The sequence below is a fragment of the Paroedura picta genome, chromosome 3 (genome assembly GCF_049243985.1).
Source record: "Paroedura picta isolate Pp20150507F chromosome 3, Ppicta_v3.0, whole genome shotgun sequence".
NCBI classification, from domain to species: Eukaryota; Metazoa; Chordata; class Lepidosauria; order Squamata; family Gekkonidae; genus Paroedura; species Paroedura picta.
This window is the reverse complement of record NC_135371.1, coordinates 121,190,933-121,215,853: the sequence shown is the minus strand read 5'-3', so window position 1 is coordinate 121,215,853 and position 24,921 is coordinate 121,190,933. Positions and strand designations below refer to the sequence as shown.

At 45.2% G+C, this 24,921-nt stretch overlaps 1 protein-coding gene across 4 annotated transcripts in view; it reads left to right on the top strand.

Moving 5' to 3' along the window:
* LOC143832703 (bMERB domain-containing protein 1-like) overlaps nucleotides 1–16,327 on the top strand; it is a 41,779-nt gene extending 25,452 nt beyond the window's left edge. For 2 of the 4 annotated variants that reach the window (XM_077327487.1, XM_077327490.1), the window contains exons 4-6: nucleotides 285–399; nucleotides 1,562–1,635; nucleotides 4,502–5,063. In XM_077327487.1, the coding sequence (XP_077183602.1) occupies nucleotides 285–399; nucleotides 1,562–1,635; nucleotides 4,502–4,620 (308 nt within the window). In that variant the 3' untranslated portion in view covers nucleotides 4,621–5,063. Of the gene's footprint in view, nucleotides 1–284; nucleotides 400–1,561; nucleotides 1,636–4,501; nucleotides 5,064–6,788 lie in introns of those variants that run through there. The other 2 variants (XM_077327489.1, XM_077327488.1) reach the window with 2 other exon arrangements.
* The last annotated feature ends 8,594 nt before the right edge of the window (nucleotides 16,328–24,921 follow it).

The window sequence follows — 24,921 nt, the reverse complement described above, 5'->3', positions numbered from 1 at the left end:
GTTGTGCCTTCCTTTTCTTCAGGATTTCATTCAGCATCAGCACCTCTCCTTGTACAGGATGGTTGGCCACAATATTGGTTTGATTCCCCAGATCCTGACAAGAGCGTTTATTTATTACCTGCAGTCCCTTCTGCTTCCTTGCATCATCTCTGCTGTTGCAAATATCCGACAAATTTGGCTTTAAGACTGAAAGCTGTCCCCCATAGACAGACATTACCTCCCTTGCACTATCCTCATGTTAGGGATTCCCTGCCATGACTCCATTTTCTATTTTTTCCTCACAGAGAATAAAAAATCCAAAGAAGACAAGAAGCAAGAGGAGGAGTTAGTGCAGCAGATTCACAAACTTGTAGAGACCCGGGATTTCCTTGTGGATGATGTGGAGTTTGAAAGGCTGAGGTACAAGCAAGTGTGGTTTGTGTTGTTGTTCATATCTGCAGCCAACCCTTTTCCAAAGGAACCCAGGGCAGCTTCCGTGGGGGTGACCCTGTTTTCATACATAGAATAACCCATGAGGTAGCGTAGGTTGGCAACGGGTGGCAGGCCTGGCACAGTGAGCATCCCTGCCAAGCAAGTATTAGTAGCTCTTTCCTCGCAACCTCAGTATCAAAAACAGCTTTAAAAAAGGTTTTGATACAAAGACATCATTTTAAATGTGCTTACTTTTAAAGAATCTCTTATTATATGAAGACTAGCAGTAATGCCCATGCTCCCTTTCAAGGTTCCCCTCCTGCTACGGAGGTGGGGTGAAGCATTGAAAGAGCGTACAGGGCCATGTAACAGCTGATTGTGACAGCCATGGGACCTGGTCCTTTTAAGTGCTGCCTGCCAGTTTGTCAAGGCAGGGGGAATGTGTAAAAGGAGCGGGGGCCCTGCATGACAGCTGATCATGGGTAGTGTGCTAGAAGTTATAATCAGAATTGATGTTGTTAGATGCAGATATTGTTCTTAAGCAGTTTTTAAAATTTTATTAACTGTATTTTAATTACATTGTTATTGATTGTGATTGTTGTACACCGTCTTGGGTCAGCTTGCTGGGAGGGCCGAATATAAACCTAATTTTTTTTACTGACAGTTTAACTGTTAGAGGGTATGTGGAACACATATCTGCTCTGGGGCTACTTGGTCAGGGCCCCCTCCCTCCCTTACAAACACACATAAACACAGAGACTTCCTTCCCTTTTTCCCTCCTCCTTACCTATTGGTTTTCCAACCTCCTCCTTGGTTCCTCCTCCTTCCCTCTCTTGCAAACACACACACACACACACACAGATTCTCTTCTCTTCCCCCCTCCCCCTTCCCATTTCCCTTCTGACCCTTAGGCCTCTGCCAGAGCTGCCTCGGTGGTCTCTGCCTCCTCTGCTTCTGCCTCTTCTGACGCACTCCTTCAGGCAGGGCTACAGATGTCATGTCCATATTTACATCCATTTGAGGGGGTGCACCAGAAGATGTGTTCCACTTCAATAAGCGAGTGAGTAAGTAAATAAGTAAATAAATAAAATACATAGCCTCAGATTCATATCCAGCTTGCTTGACAGTAACCAGAGGCCTTTTTTCACAGAGAACAAGAAGAGGACAAGGAGATGGCTGAGTTTTTGAAGAACAAGCTCTCCAAAGGCGGCCTTCTGAAAACAAGTATTTATTCATATGCTTATCTTAAATGTTTGTGTCTCATTTATTTCTGTTGCTCGGTGGTTTACAATAAATGTATTTACATAATCACAACTATTTATTACAATTAGTACAAGTGACTCAATTAGCAGCAGTTAAATTAATCAAATCAACAACAACTGAAATATAATATTGTGCAGATTGTCTTTAAAAAACCAAGCATATAGCCTAGATCAGCCCTTACAGGGTCACAGTCTGAACAACAGAACATCAAAATCAGAGAAAAGAAGCATACTTTAAAAAAAAGGAAAAAGATCTCCAGCTGGCACTTAAGAGAGCCAGCATGGTAAAGGGGTTAAGAGGGGCAAACTCTAAGATGGAGAACCGGGTTTTTATTCCTCCCTCCTCTGCATGCAGCAAGCAGGGTGACTTTGGGCCAATCATAGTTTTCTCAGAACTCTCTCAGCGCCACCTACCTCATAGGGTGCTTGTTGTGGGACTGCTCAGCATGTCCTGTGGTAATCCTAAAAGCTCATCTAGATCCATCTGGAAGGATGGACCAATTAAACTAGCTCTCCATTCCCATTGAGTCATGGTACCTCCATTAGCATAAAACCTGATTGGATATGTCCATGGCAATGGAGCCCTCCCAGCCCCTGAAGGGAATACAAGATCAAATGAACCCAGCTGTATGTGTGATAGGGTTGCCAACCTCCAGGTGATGCCTGGCAATCTGCCAGGATTACAGGTGTTCTCCAGACTGTAGAGAAAATGGCTATGCCCACTGAAAATCGTTATGCCCACTGAGGCTCCTCCCTTCCTTAAATCCTCCCTTCCTTAAATCCTACCCTCAAGTTCTGCCACCCAAATTTCCTGGAATTCGGCAACCCTAATGTGTGAGACCAATTTATTATTTATTTATCATATGGAGTTACACACATTTTGGGACAGCCCCACAGTGTCGTGGATCCCGTGCTGCCTCAGCCAGTGAGGGTCTGGCTGGGAACCTCAGAGGTCTTCAATCTTAAAGCTGAATAAAATGGCTGTTCTGAAAGGGCTTCTTACAGTACAGCCCACCAAGTCATCGACTGTTTCACCTCGGACTGACCTGGCATTTTGCAGCCTGACATTTAGCAACTGTAAGTCTGAGCAAACAGTGACACAGTGAGTCATTGACACAGTGACTCAGGCTGGGAGAAGCATGAGAAGAGGGAAAGCCCACTGATATTTTGTCTCTGGTCCTCTTATCTGGAAAGATCTTTCCCCACTACCATCTCTCTCAAGGGCATGAGGCATCCTTTCAACTTTTCAGAGGGAAACAGACAGTGCTATTATTCAGATTGCCCAAGAAAAGAACTGAAGTATGGTCCAAGAAAAATCATATATCATATTCAGCATTCATCAAATGTGCATGGTTTCTCTTTGTTTGCATTTTGATTCCACAGCTGTCATGTATTTGCATAAATTAATTTCATCTTTCTACTAGAGATGGGGGAGGACATGGAAGCCCTGCTTCCAAACAGCTGCTGAAAATTATATTCAGCCACTTTTCAGGCTTTTGAGATTTTGGCATGCACTGCCCACGCACATTCAAGTACATCTTGGTGGCCATAATAGCTAGCTTTTTAAATTTGATTTTTCAAAGAAAAATTTGAAAGTGAACCTTCTCAAGCAGCTGAGTGTTCTGTTCTTTTTTCCTTGGCACTTGTAGAATTCCAGTCCCCATGGCACTTTGGCTTAGGACAAGCCCAGTTAATGGTGTAAACATAGCTTGTGTGATTGTGGCTGCCATGTTCTGGGCTGGCTGACACGGCCTCATTCACTCAACAACTTTGCAGCATAGTTGGTTGCCTCTTGAAAAGGAAATTACACAGGAGCTGGTCCATTTAGTAAGCCACTTGTTGGAAGAAGCTCTCCGTGCAATTTGATTTATCTGTCAGCCAGCCAGCACACACATGGGGAAAAAGAGGAAGGTATTCCATACGACAGAGTAGAAAGCAGACTCTGGCACAGTATTATATGTATGTATTATAAATAATATGTCTGGAATGGTGGTATATGTTTGTATCATTTATTCAAAAGGTTGCTGTTTTTTAAGAAAAGTCTTCCACAATTTATTTATTTAAAACATTTATCAGCTACCATTCTATCTTATAAGTTCTGAAGGAGGCTTATTGTATACATGTCAATAAAACTCAGTAACATACATAAAACCACTAACTAAAAATCAGTAATTTAAAACTGTTGGTAGGCAGAAAAATTAATTGAATATTATCCTGAATAAATTAGCTTCCACTTAAAGGCCAAGACTCAGCGTGTGGGAGCAGGCGCACTTTTCAAGGGAGGATGCTTCGTAGTTGTTTTGCTGCCACTGAAAAGACCCTCTCTCATATATCCACCAAAAGGAGTTGCACCAGTCATTTCTTCCCCTCAAGATGCAGCTTTACCAAAAATGTTATAGTTTCAGTCAGGACTGTGACCTCACAGGGAGTTCCCAGAGTATGTGCAAGGCTCAGCCAGTCAGAGGCCTTCAGAGTCTTAGTGTAAATCAGAGGGATGTAGTGAACTCATTCTGCTGCCATGTCACACACTGGGTATTTAACCCGCACAACTGACAGATACCAAGTTGGATTGGTATTCTTGTCTGAAAGGCAAGAAAGGTGGCAGTTCACTGCTGAGTGTGCTTTCTGTTGCAAAGAGCTTGCTGTGACATAATATGCAAAATGGCCTTCAGAACAGACCCAAATTGGTTATGATACCCTGATTTAGCTTTCATCAAAATGCTAATAGACCCAAACATACACACCACATCCTAGGATGACTTGTCACTCACAATGAGGACCTATCACAGACTCTGTTTCCATGCCAATAAGCAGTTCTTTCTTCACAGCTCCTGTAAAAGAAAAGAAGGTGACGTCAAGAGGGCAGCAGACTTCTACACCTTATGTAACAAAGACAGGCCTCACCCTCCTGAAAGAATGCTGTGGCTTCACCTGCTCAATTATGTAGGTCTGGGCCGTTGCCCCCATCTTCCCGACCCAAGATACATTTGCGGGTAAGCCCCTGCCCCTCCCCAGTCCACCGGATCCATCCCAATCATAGCAGATTCTCAAGTGCATGGAGAGGAGACCTGGGATTTCCTTATGGATGATGTGGAATTTGAAAATAAGCATGGAGCTCAAAGATGGCACCATCCAACCACATGTCTCTCCAGTCAACTATGCCACTAGGACCACAGTGGATCGCAAGAAGGGAGCAGATGTGCTGCCAAGGAGAGAACTCAGAGAGACCAAGACTGAGATTACTGCCTATTCCATCTCTCCACACCACCAGCAGAGGAATGGTCATCTGTCAGGAGGGTGTCTGCCAGCAGGTGAAAGGAAAATAAAATGAGGAAGATTTGGTGTGGTTGGGAATGGAATGTTGCTGTCATAAATGTGACCTTCCCCATACACTTCAGAAAAACTGTATTCTTTCTTCTGCTTCCTGACAATCTGAAAGCAGATTTCCACAGTCCACTGAGGTGGAACATTGCCCCTCCCCCATTCACTTCCTCATTAGCAGGTTACATCCAAACGATCATCATCCAGTGGAGTTACCTAGCAACTGTCGTGTAGAGAGCCACTCTGTTTCATAGCACATCTGCAAAAATCACTTCAAAAAGCATAACAACAGTGATCTGCTTAAGGGAGAGCATTACTAATTACAGCCCCAAAACAACAGAAAGCAGGCCTTCATTTGGGACAGATTACGAGAAGGAAAGGTGACTAATTAAGGGCTACTTCAAATGGGATTAGTATTAAGGTCAATTAGTGCCAGGGATATATATGTGTACATGGTTAATAAGTATATATGCATATGTTTGTTTAGCTGCAAGTGCATAAGTTAAAAAGTGGCTATACATCTACATGGTAAAATAGACCCTTGCATGGCCTTCACATATGATGGTCTACACCAGTGGTTCTCAACCTGGGGATCGGGATCCCTTTGGGGTCAAACGACCCTTTCACAGGGGTTGCGGCAGGGCAATCTACACAACAGCCTTTGGGGTAGATCAAGATGGAGTGTTCGTTTGTCTGGAGCAGCGGAAAAGAGCGAGATCAGTATGGTGGCAGGAGGCAGAGCTGAACTGAGAAACCCTGGAATAAAGACAATTTATATATAATCATGAACAATGGATCTTCACACCATTGGTCAGTTTTGGTTAATTTCTGTGAAAGAACACTTGCATAATTTTATGGTTGGGGTCACCACAAAATGAGGAACTGTATTAAAGGGTCGCGGCATTAGTAAGGTTGAGAACCACTGGTCTACACAATTATACGTACGTTCTTCTGACATTTCTGTATGGAGGGAGAGCATGAAATTTCAGTCTTAAATAGGATTGCCAGATCCACCCTGGTCACCAAAGGGGGATGGGGGTATAGAGTGGCCAGTTCCAGGATGGGAAACTCCTAGAGAGCCAGTTTGGTGTAGTGGTTAGGAGTGCGGACTTGTAATCTGGCATGCCAGGTTCGATTCTGCGCTCCCCCACATGCAACCAGCTGGGTGACCTTGAGCTCGCCACGGCACTGATAAAACTGTTCTGACCGGGCAGTGATATCAGTGCTCTCTCAGCCTCACCCACCCCACAGGGTGTCTGTTGTGGGGGGAGGAATGGGAAGGCGACTGTAAGCCGCTTTGAGCCTCCTTCGGGTAGGGAAAAGCGGCATATAAGAACCAACTCTTCTTCTTCTTCTTCTTCTAGAGTTGTGGGTATGGGCAGGAGAGGGACCTCAGTGGAAGACAATGCCATAGAATCTACCCTCCAAAGCAGCCATTTTCTCCAGGGGAACTGGTCTCCGTCATCTGGGGAAGAGCTACAATTCCAGGGGATTCCCAGGCAGGCCTCACCTAGAGGCTGGCATCCCTAGTCTTAAACCATTCATAATGGCATATCCAGTTTCCTCTTTGAAACTTTCTCTATGAATGTTTCTGTGGCGTCACCTTCATTTCCCAACCAGTTTCAAAACTGAGGTGGGTGGAGCCATACCTGAAAAAGTTTAAATAGGCATTTCTACAATCAGCATCTCATCCTTGCCTCTGTAGTAAGTAGGGTTTCCCCCTTTTCTACCTGTGACAGCTTCTGATTTTAAAATGCTTCTTAAAGTCCCCCTTCCATCCTTTTTACTCCACAGCCCTTTCTCCAATTCTACGATGCTTCACTCCACTGGAAACAGAATCCTCTGGAAAGAGAGGCTACTGGTGCTTCCAAGACTACAGCCTACGAAGATCTGTTCCCCTGGTGAAAATGGATGTTTCAAAGGATGGACTCTATGTTATTGTACCTAGGGATGCCAGTCCTCAGGTGGGACTTGGGGACCCCCTGGAATTATAGCTCATCTTGAGAGCCAGCTTGGTGGTTAAGAGTGGGGGCTTCTAATCTCAAGAACTGGGTTTGATTCCCCCTTCCTCCACATGCGGCCTTTGGGACAGTCACAGTTCTCTCAGAACTCTCTCAGCCCCAACTACCTCACAAGTTGTCTGTGTTAATTATTTCTTGGATTTCTAGGCTGCCCCTCTCCAGAAAGGTCTCAGAGTAGAGGAAGGGAAGGCAATTGTAAACTGCTTTGAAACTCCTTTGAGGAGTCAAAAGTGGGGTACAAAAAGATCCCAGCTCTTCTTCTTTGATCAGTTCCCCTGGAGAAAATGGACTCCATAGTTTTATATTCCACTGAGGTCCCTTGCCACCCCAAATCCTGCCCACTCCTAGCTCCACCCCCAAAATCTCCAGGTATTTCCCAGCTCATAGATAACAACCATAATTGTACCCCATTAAGTCTCCAGCTCCAACCCCAAATCTCCAGTTTCCCAGCCTGGATATGGCAACACTACCTTCCCATCCCCTGCTGGTGGCCAGGGGGAACCTGGCAACCCTATTAGTTCCCATAGTGCCCCTTCCCCCAGCAACTAGGAGATTCACAGATTCCTCATCCCTGTATCAATTTCCTAACTGCAGCCAGCAGGTAGTCACCCATCAGGTTTGGCATAAGTACAGACAGAGTTCTTTCTTCTTCCAGCAAGGAAAATGATGAGCATGTGCATCCAAGGTGTCTGAAGAAGCATAGGGGCATAGTGCTTGTTCTCCAAGTATCTCGACATTTTGTGCCATTAATCCCACAGATTTTGTGAGTGGCCAGGGCCAGGCCAGGGACCTGAAGCTTTCCTGTGGGAGTCTGTTCTCCAACAGTAGGGGAAGCTCTGTAGATGCATCACTGTGCATTCTTCTCTTTGTCTGATTTTCTGTGTCTAGCCAGAACTACTGGGGATTCTCCCCTGGTACTCTGTCCTCATATTTGCCAGTTTCAGGGGGTGGGGAGTGAGGTATGTTGGACTTGCATTGTTCAGTGCTGGTTGATGGCTGAGAGGCCATGACTAGGAAGTAGGTGGGAAGAGCAATGACTAATGGGCATCCCTGGTTCCAGTCTTCAGGTGGGACCTGGGGATCCTCCACAATTGTAGCACTTCCAGGTGACAGAGATCAGTTCCCCTGGAGAAAATAGTTGTTGGGGAGGGGACTTGTGGCATTGTGCACCACAAGTTTCTCCTTCCCAGGCTTCATTCTCAAATCACCAGGAGTTTCCCAACCTGGGTCTGGCATCTCAACCCCCCATCCCCTGCCGGTAGCTGGGGGGACCTGGTCACCCTATGTGGTTCCAAGGTGCAGATCAAAATCTCCATTAATGGTTGTCCTCTCCATTTAGAAAGGAAAATGGAAAATTTCAGCAGCAAGAAGGGAATGATGTGATGGATTGGATGGATTGGAAATGGTTAAAAGAGAGAGTCTGACATTCTGAATGGCAAAGTAAGACAAGGGCCCAACCTGGGTAGCTCAGGGAAGCCCAATCCCATCAGATCTTGGAAGCTAAGTAGGGTCAGCCCTGACTAACATCCGGAAGGGAGACCTCCAAGGAGCATAAGGGTCCTGACAGGGGGACAGGCAATGACAAACCTCCTCCAAATGGCTCTTGCCTGGCATCCAGACAGGATCTCCTGGCTACCTCACACCCATTCCTCATGATACATAAATAGTAATACAAGGTGTAGCTGTGTACTGCTAGCTTCACATAGCAGAAGCATTAGTCCTATTTCATTGCTGCTGGCTGAGTGGGGGTAAATGGAATCCATAGATATGCCTTTTCCAGCATGCACTCAGTCTGTGCTTTTGGAGGTCATGGCTTGTTTGGGCTCTAGTCACTTATGGACTTGGACTGGCACAGTACTGAGGGTTTCAGAAATGTGATCAGAAAATCCTCCCCAAGGCTTCCCCTCCCCTATATATTGTATTTAATCTCACCATTCTTCCAAGGAGCTTATGGTTCTTCCTCATCTTTCTTAGCCTCACAGCAATTCTGTTTTGTAGGATGGGCTGAGAGAGAATGACTGGCTCAAGGTGTCCCCTCCCCCCACATACACATACAGGTTTCATGGCCACGTGGGGTAGTCAACCATGTTCTCATTTATCTCCCTCCATCTCTACAGCACTAGATTGGTTCTCACGTTTTGCAAACGTTAAAACAGGGCCCCTGACCTCTTTCACTCTATGGGTACCTTTGGAATTCTGACACAGGTTGTTGGGCACAACTGCTTGATGGTTGCTACAGATGGCAGAACCAACCACAAAATGTCCCGGAATAAGTTTATGCCTGGCCCATTGGAACTGTGCAACATTTCAGGCAGAAGCTTTGCTTAACAGAATGCCCTTTGAAATGAACATATAATTTAAAAATACCATCTTGCATATATATAGCTTACCTTCAGTTGCACAGTGAAGATTCTTATGCCGCAGTGCAAATTTTTATAAAATCTGTACAGCCAATCAGAAGCCCTGGTGGGCACTTTCTAAAACCACTTGGCTAGTGCCAGGAATTGTGGTGGGTACCATCTTGCCATGTTGGGGATCCCTGGCCTAGATGCTGTGAATCTTCAAATTCTATACTTCAGCACAGCAGTCCAAGGCAAAGCTGCCCTCTCCTACAGCTCAGCTGATAGATCGTAACCCTTGGGACCTCTTTGGCTAATCTTCTGGCAAGGGCAAATAGGTTTAAGCTAAATCCTGGTGTGTGTGGAGGGGAGGCTGCCTATCATTCATTTTCAGAAGGCTGGGCACCAAGTTTAATTCAACGCTCCCACTCCTTCCTCATAGTAGTCTTATTTATACTTTGGAAGGATTTATGTCCCAAACCTCAGGGCACCACTTAGCAAAGTCACTGGAAATTTGAAGAGTATTCAGATGGCTTTTCTGAAAGCAAAAGCTGGTCACAAAAGCGCAGTTAGACAGGCTGCTGTCCCACTGATGCTACTAAAGTGTTTCACACAGGAAGACAGACTTGAACAGTTCTCCCTTTACTGCAGAGGTTGCTAATAAAGCACAGTGGCGGCAGTGGGACCACACAGCAGGAGTTTTGCTCTTTTTTTAAATATTAGCAACCAAATAACATTAAATCTCTGAACCATTATACCAAAATGTGTGTCAGATTTTAAGGTAAAAAAAAATTCTAGCCCTTTCCTTGAGGAGACATGATAGATTCATTAAAAAAAATGAAAGTTGAGAATTCAGAGAATTTGATACATGTTTGGGGTATATAATGCTACTGAGATAAGATGCTATTCATTTGTCAGGGTTTTGTGGGTTTTTTCATGGTGACAGAACATGGTTATTGTGGGGGAAATGGCTGCTATGTTGGCTGGACTGAGAAAAGTTTCCCACCAAAATGGCAACCATCCAGGTGTTGCTGGAATCTTCCCAAAGACTCTGAAGTAAAGCAGGTGGCAAAAAATTGGAGAAAACCTAGGGAAATCCCAGAGAAGTACAGAAATGTACTACAGTGCCATGGGGAAGCCGGGGAGTGGGGGAAATAATTTCCCAAGTGCACTGAACTCAGAGCACATAAGCTCTGTAGGAACAGACTAAGACTCAAACCTATGCTTGCATGCATGAGATTGCAGCCAAAGTTTCTATATTTCTTCACAGCCATTCAAAATAGCTGGGGCTGAGTTACAGGCGGACAGCTCACCCTGGGGGGCTACAGAGCTGGGCAAGTTGCATAGTTGTTTTTCATGTAATGTTTGGATCAGGAGTTGCAAATAGAAAAAAAAATGGGGCGGGAGTGACTGTCAGATATTTGATGGCTCCATGATAGTTAGCACAGTATGTTAGGGCATTTGTGACATTTGAAGCATTTCTCCCATCTTGCTTTCAGATTTCACCTTCTAGAGTAAGAGTACTGCCTACTGTGTGTATGCCAACTGCCACTATTTCTCCAAATTTCTGTATGTATGGGGGCGGGGGTGAGGACCAATGACTATGTAGGCATTGGAATCACTTATGTATGTAATGTACTGCTATCAGTTTAGAAAATCAGGTATATTGGGTGGGGGGAATTGTATAAAACAGAATTCACAACTTCAGAAAGCACACGGTACACAAATAAGTATGTGTTCCACATCACACACAAGAGTGCCACATAGCATTCTGTGTATAGATTGGGTTAGGGTTATTTACTGTTTATGATGGAGGCACAATTTAAGATCCTTATCAAAAGCTTGGCGCTGTTCCATCCTGCCCATGCACAGGTGTCTGAAACACTGGCCATCTTTTTGGCCTTTGTGAAACCTCTCTGCTGACTCTTAAATCAGATTTCCTCCCACAACACTTCTGTGGCATTTAAAGGCCCAATTCCATGTGTGTAGGGCCAACTGGACATAGTATTTCCATGTTATCATCTCCCACGTAGATCAGATGAGAAGGGCCTGAGAGCCTGGCCTTGACTATGGTCTTTAAATATGGCAGCACTGGTCTTTAAATATGGCAGCACTACTGTGGAAAGAAGTCAGATAAAAGTAGCTCACCTGTTGCAACTGCTGTATCAAGGAAAGAGTCCCACAATGTGTACCATTTCTCTGACCAAACAGAACAGTTAAAAAGAGCCTTTGTGAACATGTTAACTGATGAATTGTTATATTTTACAGAAACATAGGGGTGAGCCCTAAGCATTGTAGAGATATTGATAGCTCAATATTAAAAAGCTTTAGGAAATGCCTTGGCCACTTTTCTTGGGTTTCTCAGCGGAAGAACCAATACTTGGAGGATAGGTCCAACAATGGCTCCTAGCTGTGCTGTGTAAAGGAACCCTCCATGTACTGAGGCAACATCAGGTGAAGGTCTTGGCATCTATGCTCTTTTTGTTTGGCTCTGTGATGCAATTGGCTGACCACTGTCTGAAACAGGATGCTGGACTAGATGGACTACTGGCCTGACCAGCATCCTCTACTTAGATTCTTATCTACTTGAGTGTGAATGGGCTTAAGCCAGGGGTAGTCAAACTGCAGCCCTCCAGATGTCTATGGACTACAATTCCCATGAGCTCCTGCCAGCAAATGCCTGCCAGTGGTCATTAGCAAAACATGGTCCATGATTCATGAACCCTCTCCCTCCACCAGCCTGTGTTCCATTATGACTTGCTATAAAAATGATTAAGAAATGTGCCAACCATAAATACTACTTAGAAATATGCATAATATTCTATCTGCAGAAAGGTCAGACAAGAGATCGGAACAGTAGATGTTCAGTCACTTTCTAGTTCTGCAGTTCTTTGGTAATCCATTGCTTCTTCAACAATTACGGTATTTGCTGGCATATAAGACTACTTTCCCCCCCTGAAAAAGATGCCTCCAAGTGGGGGGGGGTCGTCCTATACGCCGGGTGCACTTCAGTTGGGATAGACATAGCTGCCCATAGTGGCCCATAGTACTGTAATGTAATGTAACAAACTCTATATTTTGAGTGGAAATGTTGGGGGGTCGTCTTATACGCCGGCAAATATGGTAGTATTATAATCCACCATTTCTTCTCTTTCCTCAGTATAAACAGAGTTATTGCATCTAGACTGACATTCTCTTACCTTCTCTATGTTTGAAAAAACTATTAGTATATGATTGAGACATTTGCCCCACTATTCTACAAAGTATTACATTTTATCACTTTTTAAAAAAAAAGTAGGATCAGCTCATCACCATCACACTACATTATTTTATAAGGTAACGAAATCTTTGGAAACTATACATTCTGAAATGGCTGCCCTGTTCAAGAAGGCAAAAAGTAATTGGCTATCTAATCTCTAATTCATATTGTAAACCATCCTGAGCCACAAGGGAGAGCATCATAAAAATGTAAAAAAAGATAAAAGTGGGGTATAAAAACTGAATCTTCTTCTAGTGGCAAAGTAAATAAAAACACTGTGCATGCCTGCTTTATGTGCCGTAGGGAGCATGTGTTTCTGGAGTTATATGGAAAAAAGGTGTCAAGGAGTTCCTTGGATGTGAAGCTGAAACATTGGACAGTTTGAACTTTGAGGCACTTGGTTTTGAATTGGAAAGATGGGTGATCACACAGAGAGCACCAATTGAAGAAAGAGAACTCTCAAATGAAGAAAGGAACATTTCTACTTATCATCAGCTAGATCTTCCTATGGATTCCACACCCTGTGGAAACAATATGTGGAAAGGATAATATCTGAGGCCTGCTCATTGAATGGGGAGTGTAAATTGGAGCCCTGGTGGATTTTTCAAAGCAAAGTTGAGCTTTCAAATAAGAGAATTTCAAGAGGAACTAAGAAAGAAAAGGGAGATGTTCAGGAAATGGAGGGAAGGACAGAGCTCTAAAGAAGAGTACCTACAGGTTACTAGGCACTGTAGATCAATCATCAGAAAGGCCAAAGCTGAGAGTGAGCTAAGATTGGCCAGGGAAGCCCACTGTAACAAGAAAAGATTTTTCAGTTATGTGAGGAGCAAACGTAAAGTAAAGGAGGCAATAGGCCCACTGTTGGATGTGGATGGACAAACTCTAACGGAGGATGCAGAGAAAGCAGAAAGGCTCAGCGCCTATTTTACATCTGTTTTTTCCCACAAGTCAAAGGGTTTAGGCACATCTAGAGATGGCAGTAGCCAAGAGATAGTGTCTGGGTGGCAGGTTGACATGGACAGAGAGGTTGTTAAGAGGCATTTAGCTGCACTGGATGAGTTCAAATCCCCTGGGACGGATGAAATGCACCCGAGAGTGCTCAAAGAACTTTCCAGAGAACTTGCACAACCCTTGTCCATCATCTTCGGGACCTCTTTAAGGACTGGAGATGTCCCGGAGGACTGGAAGAGAGCAAACGTTATTCCGATCTTCAAAAAAGGGAGGAAGGATGACCCGGGAAACTACAGACCAGGGAGTCTGACCTCTGTTGTGGGGAAGATAATGGAGCAGATATTAAAGGGAGCGATCTGCAAACATCCGGAGGACAATTTGGTGATCCAAGGAAGTCAGCATGGATTTGTCTCCAACAGGTCCTGTCAGACCAACCTGGTTTCCTTTTTTGACCAAGTAAAAGGTTTGCTGGATCATGGAAATTCGGTTGATGTTGTTTACTTGGATTTTAGTAAAACTTTTGATAAGGTCCCCCATGATGTTCTGATGGATAAATTGAAGGACTGCAATCTGGATTTTCAGATAGTCAGGTGGATAGGGAATTGGTTAGATAACCGCACTCAAGGAGTTGTTGTCAATGGTGTTTTATCAGACTGGAGGGAGGTGAGTAGCAGGGTACCTCAGGGTTCGGTGCTCGGTCCGGTACTTTTTAACATATTTATTAATGATCTAGATGAGGGGGTGGAAGGACTACTCATCAAGTTTGCAGAAGACACCAAATTGGGAGGACTGGCAAATACTCCAGAAGATAGAGACAGAGTTCAACGAAATCTGAACACAATGGAAAAATGAGCAAATGAGAAGAAGATGCAATTTAATAAAGATAAGTGTAAAGTTCTGCATCTGGGTCAGAAAAATGAAAAGCATGCCTACTGGATGGGGGATACGCTTCTAGGTAACACTGTGTGTGAACGAGACCTTGGGGTACTTGTGGATTGTAAACTAAACATGAGCAGGCAGTGTGATGCAGCGGTAAAAAAGGCGAATGCCATTTTGGGCTGTATCAACAGGGGCATCACATCAAAATCACAAGTTGTCATAGTTCCATTGTATACGGCACTGGTCAGACCACACCTGGAGTACTGTGTACAGTTCTGGAGGCCTCACTTCAAGAAGGACATAGATAAAATTGAAAGGGTACAGAGGAGGGCGACGAGGATGATCTGGGGCCAAGGAACCAAGCCCTATGAAGATAGGTTGAGGGACTTGGGAGTGTTCAGCCTGGAGAAAAGGAAGTTGAGAGGGGACATGATAGCCCTCTTTAAGTATTTGAAAGGTTGTCATTTGGAGGAGGGCAGGATGCTGTTCCCATTGGCTGCAGAGGAAAGGACATGCAGTAATGTGTTTAAACTACAAGTACAACGATATAGGCTAGCTATCAGGAAAAAGATTTTCACAGTCAGAGTAGTTCAGCAGTGGAATAGGCTGCCTAAGGAGGTGGTGAGCTCCCCCTCACTGGCAGTCTTCAAGCAAAGGTTGGATACACACTTTTCTTGGATGCTTTAGGATGCTTTGGGCTGATCCTGCGTTGAGTGGGGGGTTGGACTAGATGGCCTGTATGGCCCCTTCCAACTCTATGATTCTGTGATTCTATGAATTATATGTGTCACAAGAACTGAGCTTGACAAATGCCTCAAAAGCATACCCACCCACAAACTGAGTTAGTAAACAGAAAACAGACTTTGAGAAAGTCAGGCTTTCCTTAAAATGTTTACATTTGCAAATATTCCTCTCAGGTTGTGATTTTGACGTGTACAGTCTGGCAATGTCTGATATGCCTTTGTGCAATTGTCACAACAAATACGTGATGGCAAATTTCTATATTCATATTCATAATCATCACCCTTTCTGCATCATTTCCTAGCTGTGGTGATTTCCATAAGATCTGACACCTCTGCTACATGCTCCACCTGCACCAGTCTTCGTTAATGAATTTATTTACATGTTTCTGTGCCAGTGCACACAGGGTGTGTTCCAACCACTGTGCAAGTTCTGAAATTGACTTTCTAGGCTGTGTGAAGCAAGAGCAATGCAAAGTTACTCTCCTCCTCCCTCTCCTCAGGTGTCACTTCATCCACAATTAGCTTGTTTCGGATTGCCAACTACCCAGAAAAAGTGACTTGACTGTTCCTGCGTCTTTAATAGCACCTTCATCTGCAGAAATCCCCAGGTGTTTTTTTCATACCATGGAAATCAGCATTGTGATCTCATTCCTAAAAATTAAGCTGTTTGGAAAGGCAGAGGGGCAAGGATTGATAAGAGAGTTGGTATTCCTCATTTGTAAACAGTCTAACTTCCTGCTCTATACATTGCATTTTCTTTTGCCCCATGTGTCTGATGCATGTATGCCTCAGCTCTGTATGGACACAGCCTTCCTCAGAATACCAAGCGTTCGCCCAGCACAACCCTGCCAGATTGTTTCCCTTCTGAATAAACTTCCTTGTAGCACTTTATCATGTACCCACTGAAGTGCCATTATATCTAATTTATCAAGCATCAGTTTGTGAGGCCCAAAGTGGCTGGGGACACAGGAGATGGCGCTTCTTTTGCCGGTGTTTTTTCTGTATTGTTGAGTACACACCGGTCCCTGTAGCTGCCTGGAATGCTTTGTTTTTCATGCCAGTATCTGTTGCTATTTTTGTACCTGTGACAACTGGCCCCTGAAATGGGGAAACACCTTTTGATGTACTGCTTTGGAAATCGAGTCTGTAATTAAAGCCAGTGATTCCCAGGCTGACCTGGTCTGCATTGCTGGGGACAGGACTGGGGGGGGGGGTGCTTTGGAGCCCTTGGGGCACCGCTTGCTGGGGGTGACCCAGAGCAAAGAAGCTTCCGTTGATGCAGACTTGCCCACTCATGGGCATGGAACATGGAAGGAGGAGAGAGACCATAGCCCCTGAAAACCCCAATCTGGCCTAAGCGGTCCAGCGTGAATTTGAAACTCTCACCAAAGCCAATGACTTTGAGTTATTTTATAATTTAAGTTTTCATTTATATTCCACCCTTCCCTTAGCAGCTCAGGGGGGATTATATTATAAAGGGGGAGAGGAGAAAATGCTCAGTCCCCAAAAAATTGGAACCAAGAAACTGAAAAAGATTACAGAAGTATCAAGGTGCAACCTGATCTTATAAGTGCAATAGGTAGAAAAATTAAAAATATTAAATATATATATGAAAATACATGTTTATATATGTAGCATATGTCTGCAGCCTATCTATTTTACACATTATTCTAATGGATGCCTGACCACAGAAGAAAACGGTTGCACCAAAATGCATGTATTTTCATCTATTTAATATTTTTCACTTCTCTACATTTGAGCCAGGTTTATGCAGTAATTACAAGTGGCAGCCTCTAAATCTGAAGAGCCAGGTTTGATTCTTCCCTGTTTCACACACAGCCAGCTGGGTGACCTTGGACTACTCACAGTCCTATTAAGGCTGTTCTCACAAAGCTGCTCTGTCAGAGCTCTCTCTGCTCCGAATACCTCACAGAATGTCTGTTGTGTAGGGAGGAAGGGAAGACTACTTTGGGTAGTGAAAAGCAGAGCGTAAAAACAACTCTTCATGATTATATTACATCTATTTACAACATTTGTTCCTTCAGGGAACTGAAGACAGTATACCCTGGATTCCCAGGAATAGTTCCCAGTTACTTTCAGCAAGGAGGCCGTATCATGTGGCCTTCTATGAAGTAAGCACCAATGCATTCTTCTCCGTTTTGAACAAATACTCTCTGGTGCTTCAAGCTGATACACTCTGCCTAGGTCCCTCCCTCACACCCTTCCTATCCCTGCATGCTAGCTGTACCATCACTGGGAGTGGGGAGGATGACTGAAACTCTTTAGGCCCAGTTTGCACACCCTGGTAAATATTTCAGGATCAGATGTGGGGGAATTATGATTCTATGAATTTGTCCCTCTCAAGAGGAAGGTCTTTCACATAACCAAATGATAACAGAGAGTTTGTTGACTCAGAATAAATAAGTTCATTATTTTAGCCAAAACAAGGCAAAATGTTTCTTTTTAAAAGAAACTAAACTTCATACACACACAGGCCTGGTATCTCTCCTATAGCAAGACTTATTTATCAAATTGTTTAATTATTGCCACGTAGCTGCTGTCAGATCAGAATTAATAATGGCACTGTAAGGTAAGTAGCTCTTATCATGTCAACTATTATCCATGTGCAACAATATTATGACATACACACACAGCTACTACTAGCTCAGTTCTATATAGACAAAAGCACCCCTAAAATCTAGGAACAAAGGATTGCTCTTAGATTAAATGCATGAATGCTGATTCATACATTACAGAATACACAGATTAGAAGATAAGAACTTCATGTTGAATCTGTAGCTTGGAACAATGGAGTGTGGCCCTACTGGGCCCTACTTTAACAGTGTCTAGCTTTGGCATAAGCCTAGACAATTGATGGGTACCACTGGTTGTTGGAGACTGTATGCCAGTCTATAGAGCAAGGTCCTGCTGCCACACATAACACATAAGAGAAGACATGCTGGAACAGGCCAGTTGAACACTCTGCTTCGCACGGTGGCCAAAACACAGGTGCAGTCAGGAGATCCACCAGCAGGGCCAGAACTCCAGAAGCCCTCCCACTGCTGCCCGCCCTCCCCCCCCCCAATCATCAGGAACACAACGCATCCTGCCCTAAGATAGGGTTCCATCTATACCTTGTGGCTAATTGCCACTGATGGATCTCTGATCCATACATTTATCCAGCCCTTCTTGAAGCCGTCTAGGCTCATAGCCATTGCCACTCTTTACGCCTTAATAACTCTTTGGATGAAGAAGTACTTCCTTGTATCTGTTCTAAGTCTACGTCTCATTCATTTAATTGATTGTCCATGAGACCTTGCATTATGAGAAAGGGGGGAAGTACTTCTTTATCTTCTTTATCCCATGCATAATTTTGTAAACCACTTTCATGTCACCCCCTCAATCATCATTTCTCCAAGCTAAAGAGCCCTAATCTCTTTAACCTTTCTTCATAGGGAAGGTGTTCCATCCCCTTAATCATTTTAGTTGCCCTTCTCTGCACCATTTCCAGTGCTCTAAAATCTTTTTTGAGGAGGATAAATGAGTCAGCCTCTTGGTCATTAACAACAGGTATTGCTGAGAGGGAACTGCTAGCTTAGGCTTGTTGGGTCCTGGGTCTCCACCCTGCGTAAGATGGCAGTCAGATGTGATTTGTGGGTTAACGTGTGCAGTGTCCAGTTCGGATCATGACCTTATCAAATAGGCAGTTGCCAGCCGTCAGGTAGGGCCTGGAGTACTCTCACAATAACAACAGTTCTCTAGACTACAGAAATCTGTCCCCCTGGAAGAAATAAGGATACCAACCTCCAGGTGAGATTTGGGGATCCCCAAAATTACAGCTCACCTGCAGTCTACAGAGATCAGTTTCCCTGGATAAAATGGCTGCTCTAGAAGGTGCACTGACTCTGCAGCATTGATGTCCCTGTCCTCCCTAGGCTCTGCCAAGAGTTCTCCAAGCTGGCAACCCCACCCCATCCCCTCCTGTAGCCACGGGGGGGGGGGGGCTGGCAACCTAGGAGGATATGGCTTCTTCAAAGAGTGGGCACTTTACCATCACATCCCCATAGAGTTCCTTCCCCTCATCAGCCTCCCCCTCCCCCAAATCTCCAGGAATTTCCCAAGCCAAAGTTGCCAGCCCTGTGTGTGGGCGTCAGCCACTCCCCCCTGCACCATTTCTGTATTGACCAGCTGTGGTTCCAGGGCCATTGGGCCTGCTGAGGAAACCTATCCGCAGTCCAGGGCACAGATGACTCCCCTCAGATAGGACCCCCTAATTGGTTCAGAAAATGGCACAGGGCAAGGGACTGAAACCCCTTATCCAGGTACACTACAGTCGTGATCTGAATAAGGGGCATAAAATATAGGGTGTATGTGTGTGGGGAGGGTATCAGGGCTCAAGCCCCGCCTGGGATTTCTCAGAGGCAGCTATGTCTCCCTATTCAGCCAGGTGCCATCATGAAGCCGCTTAGGCTTAAACCTTGCAGTCCTATCCTCTCTCCTCACACAGAGATTCCCATTCTGCTTTCTTTCTCTGGGATGCAGATTCTGATAAATGGGTAGGGGAAAACATTTTTAAAACCACATGATTGTTAATAGCATATTTTAAAAAATATATATAATTTCATATCTCAATAATTTAATATTGATTGCAAAGTGTGGTCCCAGACAAGGATCAGCTCCATGCTCACCTCCCTCCTGTGAAACTGAGAAATCCCTACCCATGTCAACCTTTGCAGGAACTGAGGAGAACTCACAGATTGTCTCTGATAGAGGGGGGGGGGGACCCAATACCTCACTGCCATCTTTTGTAATGTATTTCTAGGCTCTAATGAATACAGTCCTGATGCACAACTGGTGAGGAATGTTATAATGCAGACCAGTGGTCCCCAACCCCCGGTCTGGAGATCAGTACCAGTCCATGGATCAGTCAGTACCGGGCTGCGGCTCCTCCTCATCCTCCTTCCCGGCTGCTGCCTCAGGGCCTGCCCCACCACTCTGTTGCCGGCTCACTTTTGGTGGTCTCCAGTGGCCGCCATGGCTGGGGCTCCCCCTCAGCATGACATTGTGCAGCTGCTGCTGGCAGCGCCCCCCAGTGGGCGGTGGGAAGTTAGGGGCACCGGCAAGAAAGTAAGTGGAGCAGGGGCTCAGGCAGCCGTGGCAACGTCCCTCGGCAAAAAACTACCCTCCCTCCCTGGGCTTCAGTAAAATTGTCAAGCGTTGACCGGTCCCCGGTGATACAAAGGTTGGGGACCACTGGTGCAGACCCTTTTTTCATGGGATTAAAATAGAAATAGATTTTCCATGTGAGCTCAAAATCCAGGCGTAAGAAACCAAGGAACCCCTGGATTGCTGACCAACCTCATCAGAGTTTGCAGGGACGGATGGTATAAAAATCAAATTAATAAATTAGTAAGAGCATTTAACTGGGACCACAATCAATTTATCAATTGTACTCTATTCCTCAGATAATTTGCAGACTTCAATTTAGCTAGCTGAAATATTTCTGAACTTCTACCCCTCCCTATGAGACAGTGTATTAATGTAGCCATAGCAGTTAATTATTTACATTAAAAAATGCAGCAGTATTTTTTATAAAAAATGGATCGAGGTTTAACTGCCTGTCAGTTGCGAAAGCTTTACTATAGCAACTGGTGGGGTGTGGAGGTTAAAGTGTTGGGCTAGGATGTGGGAAGTCCAGGCTTCAAGTCTCTCTCTGGAATGGAGGCTTGCTGGAGGGTCCACTGCCAGCCCTGCTCTCTCAGCCTAACATATCTGACAGGATTGTTGTGGTTAAAATGGAGGGATGGATAATGACGTAACCATTTTGGGTCCCCTTTGGGGAGTAAAGAGAGATGTAAATAGTTCAGTAAATAAATGTTTGTGTCTATTCCAACTCACATCCTTGTTCAGGCTTTCTCAATCAAGTTTTCATGAAACCCTGGGATTCTTGACAACCCTGGAAGAGTTTCCCAAATGGGTGGGAGTTAATTCATGTTCAATATATATATATTAATTTATTAAAAATGTATCAGGTGATATGACTATATATGATCATGTTGACCTGCCTCCCCCTCCCAAAATGGCCAATGATGGGCCTAGAGGGGGTGGGGAGGGGCCCTGGGTGGGGTGTCCACACCCATGCTTCCCAACCATATTCTGCATGATTGTGCTACTTCTGGGGTTTCTCGAAGCCTGAAAACTATTTCAGGGGTTTCTCCATGTTAAAATAGTTGAGAAAGTCTGTCCTAGTTAATGGAAATAAAGCAATGGACTTCTACAATCTTGGCTCTGGAGGAGAGATAACATTTGAACTATTTGGCCCTGTGCTCGATTTATGGGCACAGTGGGAGACCCAAGGCGTAGCCGTAACCCTTGCCCAAAGTAGTTTCCAGGAGGACAAATCTGCCTGACAAATCAGCATGGCAGAGTTTGGATAGCCTTTAGTCTGGAGAGCTCTACAATCCAGAAGACAGATAACTGTGCCCAGAAGCTGACATAATAATAAGGAGCTTTGGAATGAATGTTGACAGGTTGAGCCAATAAACCACATTTCAAAATATTGTGCTTTGTGTGGGTTTCTTTTTTTAACGCAAGGCAAAGAATATGTGGGTGTAGGGGGTAGTTTGATTGCCTGACAATCCAGGGGGAGAGCCAGACACTCTTGTGGCTTTTTAAAGTCTAGCCCATTTCAGAAGTTTTCGATGAGTTGGAGCACGAGGGGCTTCATTCCCTTGCTGCAGGAGCGGCAGTCAAAGATAGGTGGGCAAGTGGCATCAACGGAGGAAACCCAACAAACACTGATACCCTCAATGGACTTTGGGGAGGGGGGGTGAGGCAGCCACACAACGCCACCCCTCCCTCTGTCAGAGTCCCAAATTCAGCAACACGCTTGGTCCTGAACCATGATGCTCATCAACACCACACACCACCTTCCAGGGCTGCCACTCTCCAAAAGTGCCGGCTCCACTTTAATAGACTTTTGCAGACTTTTCTCTTGCCAGCACCATGACATTATCCAGCCACCCAAAATATTACTCTCCATCCAGTGCCCAAGTTCTGCCATGTACAAATCCAGTGTGCTTCTCTCAGTGCCTGCTCCCATCCCTGACCTTCACCTTTCTCCCTACCCTGCCCCACCCCACCCCACCCCACTTCCATTCAGACATGCATCCAGGGAGCATGCATGGGTTTTGGCCTCACCTCTTATTTAAGAATCCCTGAGCTGTTGAAGGAGGGAGGAAGGAGAGGAGCCATGCACCACTAAGTCAATGGGTTAGCCGAATCTAGCTCACCCAACTCAGTGTGCCTCCTCCACTCCCCAAAATTGGTGTTGTGGACACGCTATGCCCCAAGCATTGGTCATTTGGGCTGAACTCCAAAAGAGAGAGGAAGTTTTGACAGTTTTTTTGTTAATTAACATAGTAGCCTCCTCACACAGGTGTTTCCTGTCCTCTTGCTGCACACAGGTTGCCTGGCCCGGCCAGTCACTCCATCCACGCGCATCAGTGGGCACATTTGATGAGCCAGCCAGCAGCTTTCCACAGGTACCTGTGCCTGCAAGTGGGAAGCTGCTCACCTGGGCTCAGGGAGTTGGGGCCAAAGAGATTCTGCCAGCTGCACATGAACATCCAGCCATCTCTGCAGCTGCTCAGGCAGCACAGGCAAGACCCAACACAACATAGGCAGGAGTCCTACATGCTCTGGCTGGAGGAGGTGGCGGCAGGCAGCACATCCCAGCCCAGTGCCCTTTCCAACAGACAGGCCCCAAGGGAACTGGCTGTGCAGAGCTCAAAGCCAAACCAGACCTCCTTGTCCCTTAAAGTTGCCTATGCCAACTACAGGTTTAGCAGTCCCTGGGAGGTCTAGGGGATGACCCCAGAGAGAGTCCTCATTTGGGGACGGGAGGGACCTCAGCAGGGGGATATAATGTCCTAACATAGGCTCTTCTGGTCCCCATTTGGTGTCCCCCCACCAATTGCTTGTGGGCTGGATAGGGGTCCTTGGACAGGCTGGTTCCAGCCTCTGGGCCATATGCTTGACATGTCTGATCTAATGGGTTAGATCTAACCAGCTTTTCTGCTAGTGAAAACAGATGGATTGGTCTCTTTTGGCCACTAAAAAGGTTATGTTGAGGATCATCAGGCCTGAATTACCAAAAGCCGTGTGGGTTGATAGATGTAGTAAATATGAGCATTCAGAGAGAAAGAAAGAGAGCAAAAAAGCTGAATGAATGCAGTTCAGTGCTTGGAATCCCTGTGGGCCACTTTTGCCTGAAAAAATCAACCTGCTCTGATCTCCAGCTGTCCATGTGGCTAACCAGGATTCTGTGTGACCAGGACTTTGCAAGCATCCCATAGTCCATGTGGGCTGTCTGCTGAGAAACCAAGTCCCCCTTTTCAGGCACACGTCCAAATGCTTCCCATTATGCACAGCCAAACCAGAAGCTCAGGCAGCTGCTGTGTGAACAAGTTTATAATGACCTAGTTCTAAAGCAGTCTGTAGACCACATGCTGACAAATCTATCTTCCCAACAAAGATGAACTGTTAGCCTCACCTCCCCTGTATTTGGATATATCTTTGTCTCACCAGTGATGGACAGATCTATACCCCTCATAAATTGAAGGGAAACCACAAACTTTAACAGAGCTAAGCTCATTTGAACTAGCCAACTCTTGGCCCATTATTTCCAACCCCAGTTGATTCTTCAGAAAAACCAGCTTCCTCTGCTTTTGCACAGTGACTAGCCCTGCACTATTTTCTCTTCAGTGGGCGGGAATGTTCAGAAGGAATGAAAAAGGATAAGTGGCTGTTAATGTCAGCTGACAAAAGGAGCAGAGGTTCAGCAGCACCAGCAGCAAAGAAACTGTGCAGCATGGGCAATCTGGGCCTCTGCCATGGGGAAGGGGGGGAGGAAGAAGAGGAACAGCTGGATTTGGGTCAAAACAGTCTCTATGGGGCTTATAATCACCTTCCTTTCCTCTCCCTACGACAGACACTCTGTGAGGCAAGCAGAATGTAGAATCATAGAGTTTGGAAGGGACCATACAGGCCATCTAGTCCACCCCCCTTCTCAAAGGAGGATCAGCCTACATCATCAGGATAAGTAACTGCCAGTGAGGGGGAGTTCACCAACTCTTTAGGCAGCCTATTCCACTGCTGAACTACTTAGACTGAGAATTATTTTTTTTCCTGGTACAATTCTACACATAGTTTAAATGTATTACTGTCAGCCCTAACCTCTACTGTCAACAGGAATCTTTCCGTCCCCTTCCTCCAAGTGACAACCTTTCAGACATTTAAAGACAGCAGTCATGTCCCCTCTCAACCTCCTCCAGGTTGAACATTCCCAAGTCCTCAGCCTTTCCTCATAGGGCTTGGTCCCCGGGCCCCAGAACATTCTCATCGCTCTCCTCTGCATCCTCTCCATTTTGTCCACATCCTTTTTGAAGTAAAGCCTCCAGAACTGCACACAGTACTCCAGGCGGGGTCTGATCAATGCAGTATGCAGCAGGACTATGGTATTTTGTGAATTCAATGTGATGCCTCTGTAGATACAGCCCAAGACTGCATTTGCCTTCTATACTGCTGCATCACACTGTCTGCTCATATTACAATACACATTATATTAAGAGAGGTACTCAGGTCTGACAGTAAAAGAAAAGATAAAGAAACTTTTAAGTGATGAGAACCCCTGAACAACTCTATATACTGCTAAATTCTGTGCTGCTGCCATTA